The 14,760-nt window shown below is 41.8% G+C and overlaps 1 protein-coding gene across 4 annotated transcripts in view; it reads left to right on the top strand.

Annotated features, from left to right (window-relative positions):
- Positions 1-14,435, top strand: part of PPP3CC (protein phosphatase 3 catalytic subunit gamma) — an 87,845-nt gene extending 73,410 nt beyond the window's left edge. The window contains exons 10-15 of one of the 4 annotated variants that reach the window (XM_087706134.1): positions 537-614; positions 2,779-2,805; positions 3,850-3,931; positions 6,088-6,185; positions 11,994-12,023; positions 14,227-14,435. In XM_087706134.1, the coding sequence (XP_087562260.1) occupies positions 537-614; positions 2,779-2,805; positions 3,850-3,931; positions 6,088-6,185; positions 11,994-12,023; positions 14,227-14,402 (491 nt within the window). In that variant the 3' untranslated portion in view covers positions 14,403-14,435. The remainder of the gene's footprint in view (positions 1-536; positions 615-2,778; positions 2,806-3,849; positions 3,932-6,087; positions 6,186-11,993; positions 12,024-14,226) is intronic. The other 3 variants (XM_087706136.1, XM_087706135.1, XM_087706137.1) reach the window with 3 other exon arrangements.
- The last annotated feature ends 325 nt before the right edge of the window (positions 14,436-14,760 follow it).

The following is a 14,760-nucleotide window of genomic DNA, read 5'->3' as shown; positions in this document are numbered from 1 at the left end:
ACTCTGCGCATGCGCACACTGGGAACAGGCTCCATCTGTTCTTCTGCCTCATTGACGTCTGACTCTGAAGGCAGCTGATAACTGACATACGGCTGTGGCCCCCTCTCTGCCTCTAACGCAGAGCCCTCATCAGAGCCTTCCCCAGGCTCCAGGACTGGCCCATGTTCCTCCCCAACCTCCTCACTGTCTGAATCTGCTGCCAGATTAAAGCTACTTTAGAATTATTTATATTGTTTACTTAGTATCCTAGTATGATTTGCGTAGATTGCTTCTTTAATATCCATGACTATCACTTAAGTGTTGTATCTTATGATTCATGATGAAGGCATTTTTACAACGACTGTGATAATGATCTGTCATTATTGTTGTATGTCTGTTGGGAGCTTACACACTGGAGACGAATTCCTTGTCTGTCTCATCACACTTGGCCCTCAAGAATTCTATACTTTAGTAGGCAAGCAAAGAACTTTGGAACCTAGAACCAGCCAACCGTTTGACATTGCCGCTTCATCACTTTTTCTCCCTATTTCCTGCAGTTACGGAGATGCTGGTGAACATTCTCAACATCTGCTCCGATGATGAGCTGATTTCAGATGGAGAAGAAATATTGGATGGTAATGCCCCTTTTGTAATATTTTCAGGGTCTTGGGTGGTTTCACGTAAATCCCGAGAGAGAGGGGTTCTAACATTGAAATACACAACCTTTTTCTTAGCACTATTTTGTTGCCATCTTTTCCATTCCTAAGTTAAGCTTGTTATATCTATCTTCAGCTGGTTTACAGACCGTTATTTCTTTGGGCATAAAGAAGTACTAACCCCTCTCCCCATCCACCACTCTACTATCGTGGCTTTATCTTTGACCTCTCAGCTTGCTCTTTGTATGAACATTGTGAAAACGGAAAGGGAGACTTAAACAGAAGAAGCTGGATTAAAGTAGAAAGCTTGCTCACTGCTCTTCCCATGTATTACTCCCAATTCTCTTCCTAGGAGAAGTTGACGGAGTTGTGAATGAAATTGACTCGATCAGATAGTCATCAACATCTGGTCCAGTCAATGTCATCTTTAAGGTAAAGGGCGCTTATCACCTACAGCCAATTTTTCTGTGCTTTTCTTTTTTTTAAAGAAAAACTCAACTTGACTCCAGAAGTATCCTGGGCAGGATGGGACCATGATGTTTTTTACAGTTAATGAAGACTATCCTATCCATGCCTAAAACAATTTAAGTGAAATAATGTGCGTTAGGTTGCAAGAATATGTGTGTTAAGTTGCATGCCTGGCAATATTGTGGGTTGTTCTGGGAACTTGTTTTGGCTCTTTCTTTACATTTGGGAGCACCTGATAGCCTCGTGTAACCTGAAAATATTTGATTGGGAACATAAACACCGTCTGCCGTCTAGTTTGAATGCTATGAACAGATGAAAAAGATTGTGGAAGCAATGCTTTTTTAGTTATTGATCACGAGAGAGATTTGATCTGCCATTTCTGCGTACTCTTCAAGACTAAAATCAACCTCATTTGTTTGCCCCTTAGTCATACTTACAGTAGTGGCCAAAATTGTGGAAACCTTTTGGGAAGTGTATAGTATTTTTGAGGTTTGATGGCTAATAATACCACTTTCTTTAAAGTAGTACTATAAAATTATATATCCTCTGTCCAGGTAACATGGGTTTTAGCCCAGTTTAGTTTTTGCAACCTTTGTTTAAGAGATAAAAGTGGCTTTTTTTCCCCTTGGAATTCTAGATTCTAGGCCAAATTCCCGCAATCTGTGCTGAACAGTCCTTCGATGGGACTTCACGTTACATTGCACCATCTTGTATACACCCAGATAATTTTATTCTGTCATGTAGGCACAGTCTCTTAATTCTTCTATCATCACTTGCTGTTGTGCACCTTTTCCTGCCTTTACCAGTGTGTTTTTGTAGTGACCTAGTCACCTTGTACCTCTTCAAAAACTTAGAAATGCCACCTTTGGTTAAGTTTCCAGGAATTGTTCTTCTAATTTCTTTTGTAGCCTTGTTCACTTAATAATACTATTTTACATCACTTTCTGGGAGACCAGTCAACTCTTTGCACCATTACTTTAATGTTTTACAAGCTCGCTAAATGAAAGAACACAAAAAAACCCCAACCAACTTGATATCGATCACACAACACACTGACAAATGTCCTCCTCTCAGTTTCAATACATGACATCAGTAACTGAATCTAACTGTGATCTGATTGGCTCATTGCCCAAACAAGATGGCACCTGATTGGCTCTCTAAACACTCATTGGCTACAATCAGATGAAGGAAAGCTACCTGATATCAATCTAAGCAAGTTGTGATTCCTTTTTGGTTATTTGGCTATAACTTTTCATAAAATACAGATAATTGAACAAAGTTTGTCGCATTACATTCTTGATTAAATTATCTTTTTACTGGCATATAATTTTATGGCACTACTCCCAAAAAAAGTAGTGTTGTTAGCCATCAAACCCTCAAAAATACACTTTTCTCAAAAGGCTTCCACAATTTTGTACTACTGTAACTTGATAACGTGTGGAAAGCAGAAGTCAAGATGATTGCCATCCAGAGTTTGGTGAATGAGGTTTTTAGTAAAAGAGAGGAAAACTTAACCAGATGAGCTCTTGGCAGAAGCGCAAAAGAAAATGGCTTCCTTTCCCCATTGCGTTATTTTTTTAAAAAATGTTCTTCGCTCCCTCCCATGGAAATTAAATTTGTTTCTTCTATCTCTATCTCCATCTCCTTGTATACTTGGTGTCTCCTCTCCCTGAAGATAACTACATTTCAAGCTATCCGAAAGGTACCCAGCTAGAATTTGCTAAAAGCTTAATTCTCACTGCCTGTGCCACGAGATTTCCTCGGAGTGGATTTTTTGAATAGCTGACTAGTTGGACAGTCTCGCCATTTTCCCCTTTCCCTCGTCCCTCCTTCAGTTTTAACAGTTTTAACAGTTTTAACGTGGTGCGTTTGTTTTGTTGTTTCTTCTTTTCTTTTTAACCCTGTTTTGTTCCTTAAGGAACATTGAACGGTGTGTGATGGGGTCACATTTCTCTTGACTTTTGAATGCAGCCACCTGATGCATGGCTGGGTCTATTGGTGCATGTCAGAACTCCAGTTTGGCTTGTCCTTGTTCTTAATGCCTAGTTGGGTCATAACCAACAAAGCAAAATAAGATCTTGGTTCAGAGGAGATGTAATTGCCGTTCAGTTTGTAGTCTAAACCTGTCTCCTCTCTCCTCCCACCCAAGTCTCCATTCTTTTTGATCCATGTTTGGTCTGTGTAGTAAAAGGGAGTGGGCTTAACCCTAACATGCTGCGTTAAACAAGGGCTTGAACAAGGCCGCAAAAAGTTCTAGCCGTCCCTTTTCTGCATCTGAAGAGAGCGCTTGTATGACCGGTCTCCCTTCGGCAAGCACAGCCCAGAATCCTTTTTCACCTTCACTCGGTCTTGTCGTTGTGTCCTCGCATTTTGCCAAGCTGTGTCCCTGTGGCTGAGTCATTCATGTTACTTCCCTGGTGTTGTGTGGTCCGACCCGCTGGTGGGAAGCAAGAGAGGTCTGCTGCTCTGAATAACACTTGGCATATTTCTTCTTGTGGTCATTTCTCTTCCCATGTTGGACTTTTCCTGTATGTTGCCTTGTCCGTCACTCGCTATCCTTTTTCCATTCTGATCATGACTTTTCCGTAACCGACTAAATGCAATTTTAGCTGTAAAGTTGTAATCTGGTTTCTCTTTCCTAGAATCAAGTAGATGCTGCATACTGGCATCAACTGAGCCTGTAAAGCATGATTTGCACCTCATCCTTTTTTTTTTTTTTAATAATTTTTGATTCTTCTTTCCTAAGGAGGTACAACTGCCCGTAAAGAGATCATCCGGAATAAGATCAGAGCCATTGGGAAGATGGCACGAGTGTTTTCAGTTCTTCGGTAAGCTGGCTCTTTTCTTGGGAATCTTGGTCAGAAAGGCTGCTTAATGGTTTTGCCAGACTGCTCCTGTTGTATCAGTACAGCTCAAAAGATGCTTGCCAGGAGCCCCATTTGGGAAAAGTACAAAAGGGTTTTGAAGGATTGAAAATCCTCAAGCACAAAGGTCAGTCACATACATCAACTGTGCAGGTCCTTCTTTCTGGAACCAGAGTTTTAGCAAGACATATCTTATTGAGGTTTTGTTTTTTTTTAAATCATTTGAATAGTTTGAATCAAGATCACATGAAGTGTTAATACCACTTTAGAATGCCTTGGTAAGGCCACACTTGGAATGCATCTCCCATAATTAAGGATATAGAAGCATAAAATGATATAGCTATCTTTAGTAAGGTGGGTAACGTGAAATGGCTGAGCAAATGCACTTTTCAAGTAGACAGCTATTTGAAATTACAACTGCCAAAACATCTTAGGGTGTTTACGTGAAACATTTACGTGAGCGAGATTCAAGCAGCTTTACACAATGGTCAGATATGGGAGATTCCGTTCTATACCCTACAATGAGCATCTCTGGCTCACATCCTGTTTGATTGTTGCTTGTACAAGGGGGTGAGAGATAGGTACCTTGGTCCATATACCAAACGAAGGACCCATTGGGATCCCCCTATCAAAACAACTTACCTTATGTGTAGCCAGAACCTAAAAATAACATTTAACACAGCACAGGACTTAAGCAAAATGGTTCAGTTGAGATCTGCATACATGGGACTGATTGGAGTAGATTGTAAGGGCTACACCAAAATATAATTTTATGTTAATTTATTCTATTTAATATACTTATGTATTAAATTATATTGTATCTTATCCTATAACTATTCTATTTTACCCTATTCTTACTATAAATTGTTTGTAGATTTTATTGGTGATATGCGTTTGAACCTTGTGCTTTGATATGGCCTGAGGGCTAATCAATAAAGCTATAATAATCTCCCCATAATGAAGCTTTTAAGGAGTATCAGCTGTTTCTTTATCCCATATGTCCCACCTTCTTTTTTCCTTGGAATCCTTGGAATCAAAAGCAGGCTGGATGTGAATCCTACGCAGTCTTGCATCTAGGTAGAAGCCAAGAAGGCGTCATTGCTTAATTCCACACACGGATTAAAGCAGAGGTTGGCAACATGGTGCCATAATAACATTTGATGATACCCACTGGCCACCTTCTGATCAAATGTAATTGATCTACATCAGGGGGTCTCTGTTTGGCTGGGCATTTAGGTATTCTCTCTATAGAGATGTTTCCCAAGCCTAGCTAGTTTGTTAGTTCGTTTTATCTTTCTGTCTCCCTCAAAGAAAGGCTGTTCTACTACCCTCATCTACTTGAGATGGTTGGACAACAGTTCTCCAAATTTTCAAGCCAGCATGGCTGCCGCTAATACAGAGATCTTCAACCTTGGCAACTTAAGACTTGTAGACTTCAATCCCCAGAGTTCCTCGGCCAGCTTTGCTGGCTGAGAAACTCTGGGAGTTGGTCCACAAGTCTTAAAGTTGCCAAGGTTGGCAACTTTGCTGGCTGAGGATCTCTGGGAGTTGAAGTCCACAAGTCTTAAAGTTGCCAAGGTTAGCAACTTTGCTGGCTGAGGAACACTGGAAGTTGAAGTCCACAAGTCTTAAAGTTGCCAAGGTTAGCAACTTTGCTGGCTGAGGAACACTGGAAGTTGAGGTCCACAAGTCTTAAGGTTGCCAAGGTTGGAGACCCCTGCGCTAATAGCAATAGCACTTAGACTTACATACCACTTCATACTGCTTTTACAGCCCCCTCTAAGTGGTTTACAGAGTCAGCCTCTTGCCCCCAACAATCTGGGTCCTCATTTTTACCCACCTCGGAAGGATGGAAGGCTGAGTCAACCTTGAGCCTGGTAAGGTTTGAAGTGCCAAATTGCAGGCAGCCGGCAGGCAGCAGAAGTATCCTGCAATACTGCACTCTAACCACGGTGCCACCGTGGCTAAGAATTACAAGAAGTCAAAATCTAGGCACCTCAAAAGTTGCTGAGGTTGGGAAACCCCCTTCTACAGAATTTCAAGTACCAGAGTCCTAAAGAGCTGATGTGCTTCTATCTGTTTGCTCATGTATAAATTGGTCTCGTTGCTTCTGTTTTCAGAGAGGAGAGTGAGAGTGTGCTGACGCTCAAAGGCCTGACCCCCACAGGTACTCTGCCAATGGGAGTCCTCTCAGGGGGGAAGCAGACTCTACAGACAGGTAAGTATGCCAGAAGTGAGGTCCTTCCATTGTGGGATACGAAGGATAGCAATGGAAATTTAGCTTCTGAACATGCCTTAAGGAAACTACTGGATATTGCAGGAGGAGGTTAAATTGAGGCTGCTTTTCCCTTCCCATCACAGGGTCTAGGTTTTTGTCATAAAAAAGATGAATTGCAAGGGTCCCCTTGGATGGTCTGGCCATACTCTTTTAAGTTTCCAAATCTGGCGTTCCAAGGTAGCGTATGAATAAAACTTAGAAGATACAATAAACTACTTTTACTTGGTAGAAAAGTAAGGTTGAAGCCCCTCACTTTAGTTTAATAAAAACCCAGCAAAAAAGCTGAAAAGATCATCTCCAAGACATGCATATAACATCATTGCTGAACCCAGAAACTTAAAGCATGTGCAGATATGTTCTTTGGGACAACTATCTAGAGCTTCCCACCAATAAACAATTAGGCTTCTGCTGATGGGAAAAGAGCATACATCACTGCCATTGGTCTGCCCTTGACCCATCTGTTCTTAGTGATCACATTGAAAATGATTGGTGGAGATTTCAGATTTCCTCCCCAGTTTTGCATCATTTACCCTGTTGATGCTAAACTGAAACCAGCCAGAAGCTTTTGTGTGACACTCTGTGAGTTTCAGACTAGTTAAGTTAGTATAACTAGTTAAGTTATACAGAACAATGTTTTGAGTAGGAAATGGAAGATATTTGGATGCCTAGTTGAATTTCCAATTCAGCCATCTATCTGAAACTCAGGGGTTGACAAAGCAAGTAGATAAATAGGTACTACTTTGGTGAGAAGGTAACAGTGCACCCTGTGATGTCATGCTGGCCACATCCAAGGAAATGTCTTCGGACAGTGTGGGCTCAATGGCCTCGAAATAGAGATGAACATCACTCCCTAAAGTCGGTCATGACTAGTGGAGTAAAATCTGCAGGGCCTTTTTTTCCAATTCATCCCAAAAGGGGACTCAGGATGGCTTGCATAAAATAATGAATGTGATCACAAATTAAATTAACCTGTGGTCCTCCAGATCACGTTGTTCTTCTATCAGCTACAGCTAATATAGGCAGTAAGGAAGGATGATGGAAGTTGCTACATATCAACATGTGGAGGGTGTCAGACTTCTCAGGTAGAACCTGGCCAGGAAACAGACATCCCATGAAATCTTGGGACTCTGCTGTTTGTTAAAGCTAAAATAACAGAATCTTGAAACTCTGGCAAAGATTCTTTCTTTCCCTTCTTATTCTAAAGAGGACCAAGGCAGAGCAGTTTTTATTTCTTACCCACTCCTTTTCATCAGGGCTTCGCTGAAATTTATATGACAGCTGTTGAATTTCTTCTTCAAGGCCATCTCTGTACTTCACACCAAACCAGATGTTGCTCACCCTGGTAGCTTGGATCAGTCAGTAAAACCACAAAAATTGCCTTCATTTCCCCCTCCTTGATCTAAAGAAGGTTTCCTTTGAGGAGCATGTAGTATTTATAAACCAATCAAGGTGTTCCAGTCAATCAAATTGCTTGTGTTATCTGAAATTCAAGAAAAAATTGACATTTTGGCAAATTGTTTTCCTTAACAACAAAGCTGAGATTCGCTGTACGAGGTCCAATTTCTCTCTAGTCCAACATTACATTCTCACTGTAACTGAACAAATGTCACCTGGAATGTGTACAAAAGAACATAAGAGCAGTATTTTCCTCCTAGCCATTTAATAGTGATAATCTAAAAGTGCACATTTTGATGTCTGCTGGATGTATTGAAAGAGCAGCTATATGTACATGATACTTACTAGTCCTGAATCTACCAACTTTCTGCTTTGTTGGAAAAAGTGAGAGTGAAAAAACCTTCTGAATCTAAATTTCCACTTCACATATAATATTGCAAACTTCTTTTTTGTCTCCTCATAGAGACTGTGTACAAATATTGACTGATGCTGTCATCCTGACTATGGAATCTATCATCTCGCTCTCTCCCTCCCTCCCTTCCTCCCCCCCCCTCTCTCTCTCACACACACATACACACAAACAATGTGTTCTATAATAGTTACATATTGTAAAAATATCAACTTATTGAAACATGTTGCATTGCATTTAATTTGTTACTGAAATCACTACATGATCTCACAATGCGATATTACAGATTCCTTTATTTTTTAATAGTTTTTATTTAACTTTTTCAAATTTAAAAAACCACAAGTATAAAAGGAAAAAAGAAAAGGGGAAAAATACAAAACCAAATACAAACAGATAAAAATACAAAGAACATGAACAATATAATATAATTTTACATCTGTAAAATTATAATTTTATATCTGTAAAATTATAATTTTATATCTGTAGTGCAGTGTGTTAATCTTTTTCTACTGCCAGCATTTGAACTCAGTTTCAAATCAGCTTGATCTCCTTCCTGTTAACATCAGATGACTTCTTAGTTATACCGTGAAGAATGATTTCCTCTCTTGCGGTTTGCTTTGATTACGTTCTCATTGTATGTGAAGAAAGCATGTTATAGGAAAGAGTGTCACATGGACCAAAAGAGTGCCAAATTGCTCTTAAGATTTGGTACTCCTTTTGGCCAAGAAAGCCCAGGAAAAGACCGTGCTTTTTTAAGGAACCATGGTGGAGGCTGCCCACCATGGATGGTGCTTCTTTTGTTTCTGGAGCCATTTTGAAGGATATCAGACAGGTAGATTGTCAGATAGGCCCCCGGCAAAGAAGCAAACCGCACTCTGGAAAATGAAGAAAATAGCTTCAGAATGCTTTTGCTGGCATGAAGCCATAAAGAAGTGGTGCATACTTAGGATTGGCAAAAGTCGAGAATCATTACAGGCAGTCCTTGGGTGAAGAACATCCAAATTACGAGCCACTCATATTTACAGACAGGCTGCCCGTTACTAAAAATGGCGGACAGCATTCTTCCTCAAGCAGACAAACCGCTGAAGCTGGACAATGTTTTCATGAAGCTTTTTTAACATACCACTTGTTTTCAGAGGCTTATGAGAAGATTGCATGGCTTTGGTAGTTCACCAGTTTGAAGTAGAAGAATGCCAGTTTTAATAATAGGCAGCCTGTTTTTCAAGTATTTGAGTTCTGACTTACTCTATTTTTTGGAGTATAAGATGCACCTTTTTCCCTCAAAAAAAAAAAAGGCTGAAAATCTGGCTGCGTCTTACACACTGAATACAGTATTTTGTGCCTCCTGAAACCCTGCCCCTTTCACCCAAATGGCCATGCATAGCCTTTAGGAGGCTTTCAGAGTGCTCCTGGGGGGTGAGGAGGGCAGAAATGAGCAAAAAACGCACCATTTTTTGCTCAATTTTGCTCTCCCCCCAGCCCTATAAGCCTCCTAAAGGCTGTGCATGTCCTTTTTTTGACAAAAAAAAATGGGCCGTTTTTTGCTCATTTTTGGCCTCCCCCAAGAGCATTCTACAAGGGTCCTAAAGGCTATTCATGCCCTTTTTTTAAAAAAAAAAATCCCCCAATTTTTTTTTTTTTAAATTGCCTCTTCAAAATCTTGGTGCGGCTTATACTCCGGTGCATCTTATACTCCGAAAAATACAGTACATCCCAAAGGTGCTTTTTGAAAAGGCAACTGGACTTTTTGGTTTTTCTTTGACGATGTTTCGCTTCTCATCTAAGAAGCTTCTTCAGCTCTGGCTTCTCCGATGAGAAACGAAACATCTTCAAAGAAAAAACAGAGATTTCAGTTGCCCCTTGAAAAAGCATCTTTGGGGCAACCATGACCTGGATGATGGAGAATCTCTATAGACATTCCCACTTGCACACAATTTTTTAGTTAAAAGATGGGAATGGATCTTATTCTTACCTCAAGACTGTCTCTTTCACACTCATGATTACTGCTCAGTACATCCATTTTGTCAATCAGATAGACCCATGTTAACATTTTCTGTCCGAAGTGGGTTGTAAGGAGTGAAATAAGCAACAGCCCGGAGTCCCCTTTAATTGTAGAAAAATGCTTCAGGTTTAACTGCTGCTGTCCATCGTCACCTTCCCTTTGGAACATCCTGTCAGGATTCCAAGTAATATACCCACAGCAGGGGTGGGTTTCTCACCCCGTTCCAACCGGTTCGCATGCGTACTAGCATCTGCGCGACGCTCCAGCTGCTCCTGGACGATCGCGCAGGCGCTGTATGCATCCTGCGCATGCGTGGAAGCGCAGAACTCGTCAAAACCGGGTAAGGACCGCGGGCGGGCGGGCGCGCCCTTCGCCGTTCCCGGAAGTTACTTACTTCTGGGTTCGGCGACCAACCGGTTCGCAGGGACCGCCGCGAACCGGTTGAAACCCACCCCTGACCCACAGCAAACAAAACTCTGAGGCAGGTAAACTCCTCAAAGAATAGTTTTATTGGATATATCATATTGACACAGTTCTAGTGAAAACCAACTCTGAAGGTTTCCATGCTACCAGATTTTTTGGAGTATAAGATGCCCCAAAGTGTAAGATGCACCTAGCTTTTGGGGAGGAAAACAAGGGGGGGAAATCTGCTTCTATCTCCCAGCTATTTGCCTTCTTGCAACAAACAGTAAACAGTACACACAATATACACTGTTTGTAGTGTTACATTTGAGACGATACTTGTACAGATGCTGTTAAAATTGATGTGGCTTTCTGGAAGTATAGTTATTCTCCACTATTTAAAAGAAGATACAATAGCAGTATTTTAAGAGCAGGGCCTCTTTAGATCAAACATGTATTTTAAAAAGCTTCTTCATTTTGTTAAGCTGTCTAGAACAAAAGTAAAGTAGTCTTTAAAAAATAAGTCTAATAATTTGAACATTCTATAGTCATTTATAGGTATTGACTTACCTCCTTGCAGCAAACAGCCTGATTAGCACAAGAAAAAAAAATGTGCTTCTTCCTCCCAGCAATTTGTCTCGTGGGGCAAACAGCAAATTTCACTTTCAATTTCTCCCGATGCCCCCGTTTGCAAGGAGGTAAATTGCTGGGAGGCAGAGGCCAAAGAGTTGGGGCCAGTGGGTGAGTGGGGCTACATTCAGTGTATAAGACGCACCCAAATTTTTACCCTCTTTTAGGGAGGGAAGGTGCGTCTTATACTCCAAAAAATACGGTAATTAAAAGTAAAAGTTTTTCCCCTTCACCAAACAATCAGTCACATGGTCCAATTAGGGTGCCGTCTGGTTGCTTGCTGACGTCATTTCTCCTCTCTCTCTGACCAGGTGTGAGAATGTCCTTGGTTCTCAGGGGAAAGTGTTTTGTTTTGGCTACAAAATCCCAGCTATCTCTATTCCCCCCCTCCCTCTCCCTCAGCTCCAGTGTGGCAACACTGAAGCCTCAAAATGGCCGCGATCAGGTCAGCTTCATGGTTGACACATCCTTTTCCTAATAATAATCAGCCATCTAAAACAAGCACCCCTTTCATGTAGAAACTTTTTCAAAAGTGGTTGCTTAGCTTCAGTACCGTGATGTGCAGGGGTTATCTGTGAAATGCTGTAGTGCGAATGATTTGGGCGCGTGTTAGCACCCATCCAACCACTCACAGAAAAGTTGATTCCAAGCCAATGGTTAGATTCCACTCTCCTGGAAACTCAGCAGAGCCATTTCCCAATCTGTCGACACCTCGACATTTAACCTCCAATGCACTTTCACCTCTTGCCCTCTTGGCCATCCTGTTCTGCTGCTCAGCCATCATCACCCTCCTCCTCTCGTTGGGTTATCGGGCGGGTTCTAAGTCTCTTAAGCAACCATAGTGATGTTAAAGTTCACTCACGCTTTTCTGTCTTTATTTTTGCATGCCACTGTTCCTTCTGTATTACAGCCACAGTAGAAGCAGTAGAGGCACGGGAAGGTATGGCTAGAATCTTGCAAGATGGTTTGTGTGTTTGCTAATCTTTTTTTTTTTAACCCCTCATCCAAGACTTTTATTGTCAGCATTACAAAAAAAAATCCATATTCTTGCATCACCAGAAGCAGAGAGCAGCTGAAGGAGAAAAGCACCTGCTTGGCACATCCTCCACCCTCATTGTCCACCTCAGTAAGAGCCCAAATGCATTCTGTTGTCTCTGCCTTACGGCTACTTCAACTGGCCGATTTTCCTTGTTGTTCTGAGAAACAGAAGGTGCTGAGTTTCAATAGCTGCAGAGATGTAATAGTCAGTGGTGAGATTCAAAAAGTTTTGCTACCGGTTCTGTGGGCGTGGCTTGGTGGGCATGGCAGGGGAAGGATACTGCAAAATCCCCATTCCCTCCCCAGCCCACTAACCTGTTTTCCAGCTCTGTTCTCCTGTTCAGGGCAACAAAAGAAGGTCGCCTGGGAGGCAGCAGGGGCGGGGCCAGCCTATTTGCTGGTTCTCCGAACTACTCAAAATTTAACGCTACCGGTTCTCCAGAACCTGTCAGAACTGGCTGAATACTACTTCTGGAATAGTCCATACAGCAGAACCTCCAGTCACAACCATAATCCATTCCAGGACTTCGGCCGCAATCTGATTTGGTCGTGATTGGAAACAAGGCTGACTGTGCATGCGCATATAAAAAAATGGCGCGGCAGGAAAAATTGCCGCAGGAGGGAAAATCACCGCGGCTGTGTTTGATCACCACCCGAGCATTTGTTCGCGACCAGATGCAAAAATATTTCAAAATTTTGGGTTGGCTGTTTTATATATACTTTTTGCCACCAAAAGAGACACCAGGTCTTATTTTGGGGGGATGTCATCCGCTTACTAGCCCCACTTGCGTGTGTCACCATCAGCCTCCTTTTTGCTGTCAGAGGCCTTCAGGAACTTCTTCTGCAGCTGGCAAATCTTTCCCGAAGGCCTCTGCAACCAGTAACAGAGCTCTGGATCAATCCGGAGCTTTATTATCAGCTACAGAGGCCTTCAGGAAAGCCTTGCTGGCTGCAGAAGAAATGCGCCGGCAAGGCAGATGTGGTGTGTGAGGCCTGGCTGCAACTGTCCAAAGGTAAGTAGTAGGGCAGCTCCACACACCCCCATTCCCCCCCCCCAGCTTAATTTTTACCCCTGCACTCTGGAGTGGGCGGGATCTTAACTAGGGATTATTTGGGGGTGTAGGGTTTATATTGGGCACACATGTAAAAATCAAGCTAGGACTTACTTTCAGGGTAGGTTGTATTTTCAGGGAAACGGTATTGCAGAATTATTTATGCTCAGCCCTGGGTTGGATAGAAAGTGTTAAAGCTGTGCCAAGTGGGTGAAGAGGCTTTGGCCATACATACCTGAAGCTTTTCTCTGCACCCAGTTCATGGTCATGCAAGACTTTTTCATTCAAAGATTGGCTCCTTTTCCCCTTTTTGTGGTGTGATGTTTTTTTAAAAAAAATCTGTGTTTTTGTGTGTGTGTGGTATTCTGCTGTGCTGAAGACTATGACTTTGATTTAGTACTCGGTGATTTTGATGTTATGTTTCCCAGCTTTGAAAAGAATGTTGTTATTTTCACCGCACCTTTGCTTCCCTCGCTGAGCATCTGTCTGACTTCCTAATTTGTTTTTCCCCAGATTAGGTTTGAAGTTCTATGAAGTGAAAAAAAAAATGCCTTCATTAACAGTTTTGCCTAAAAATTATTTAGGCTACAGACAAACAGATATGTTTTTTAAACAGATTTAAAAAGTTGGAGAGAAATCTCTTGAAACATGTTTATTTGTTTTTTCTTACTGATTTTTCACCCTGATCATAACCTACAGGGTTTTTGAAGCATTAAAGATTTAAAAATGAGTCAATTGATTCGGACTCTGTAAACCGCTTAGAGAGGGCTGTAAAGCACTACGAAGCGGTATATAAGTGCTATTGCTATTGGAAGCCAAAATGTGGAAACATCGCCTATCGCAACCAGAAATAATAAATCTTTTAAAAATATTTTGGGGGAAAGTATCTCACATGGCTCCTAGATTTCCGGAAACATGGTCGTAGAGTGAATGAAGAAGTCAGACGCATGCTCTACGCACACAACCTCTGCTTGACAGCAGAGGAGCAAGTATTTACAAGTCAACGGGCCTTCTTTGCAAACGCCTCCAATTGCCCCTTTTCCCTCCCTGTAGCCATCCGTGGATTTTCGCCGCAACACAAGATCCGCAGCTTTGAAGAAGCCAGAGGTCTGGATCGCGTCAACGAGCGTATGCCGCCACGCAAGGATTCAAAGCATCCTGACGGTCCAGTGAATTTAACCTCAACAAACACTGCGGACAAGAATGGGACAGGGAAGAAAGCCCAGTAACAGTTCCATATCACTAAAGCATCCAAAACTTAATGAATTCTATTTATTTATTATGAAAGTGGGGTAGGGGGGGTGCGGGGTGAGGGTGGGGGGGAAGAAACCAACTTAGCCTGGAGGCACATCCATAATCCAGTTTGCATCCATTCTGTAAGAGAGGTGACCATTTTGTAAGTTTTTTAAATTTTATGTTCAATATATAAAGTCATCTTTTTTGTTTTTAAATTTAGGATGGGTTCTAAAAACTAGTACATCTATAAAGTGTTCTGTACAGATAGATATCCCTGTGAAGAGGGGGAAGGACCCTGTGTTGGTGAGGTTGGGAGGGAAGGGAAGCCAAATCAGCCTAGTTCAACTACTG

Source organism: Thamnophis sirtalis, unplaced genomic scaffold (genome assembly GCF_051295495.1).
Source record: "Thamnophis sirtalis isolate CommonGarterSnake01/CBP01778 unplaced genomic scaffold, rThaSir2_p1.2 scaffold_2, whole genome shotgun sequence".
Taxonomy (NCBI): Eukaryota; Metazoa; Chordata; class Lepidosauria; order Squamata; family Natricidae; genus Thamnophis; species Thamnophis sirtalis.
This window is presented reverse-complemented; position numbering and strand designations above follow the sequence as displayed.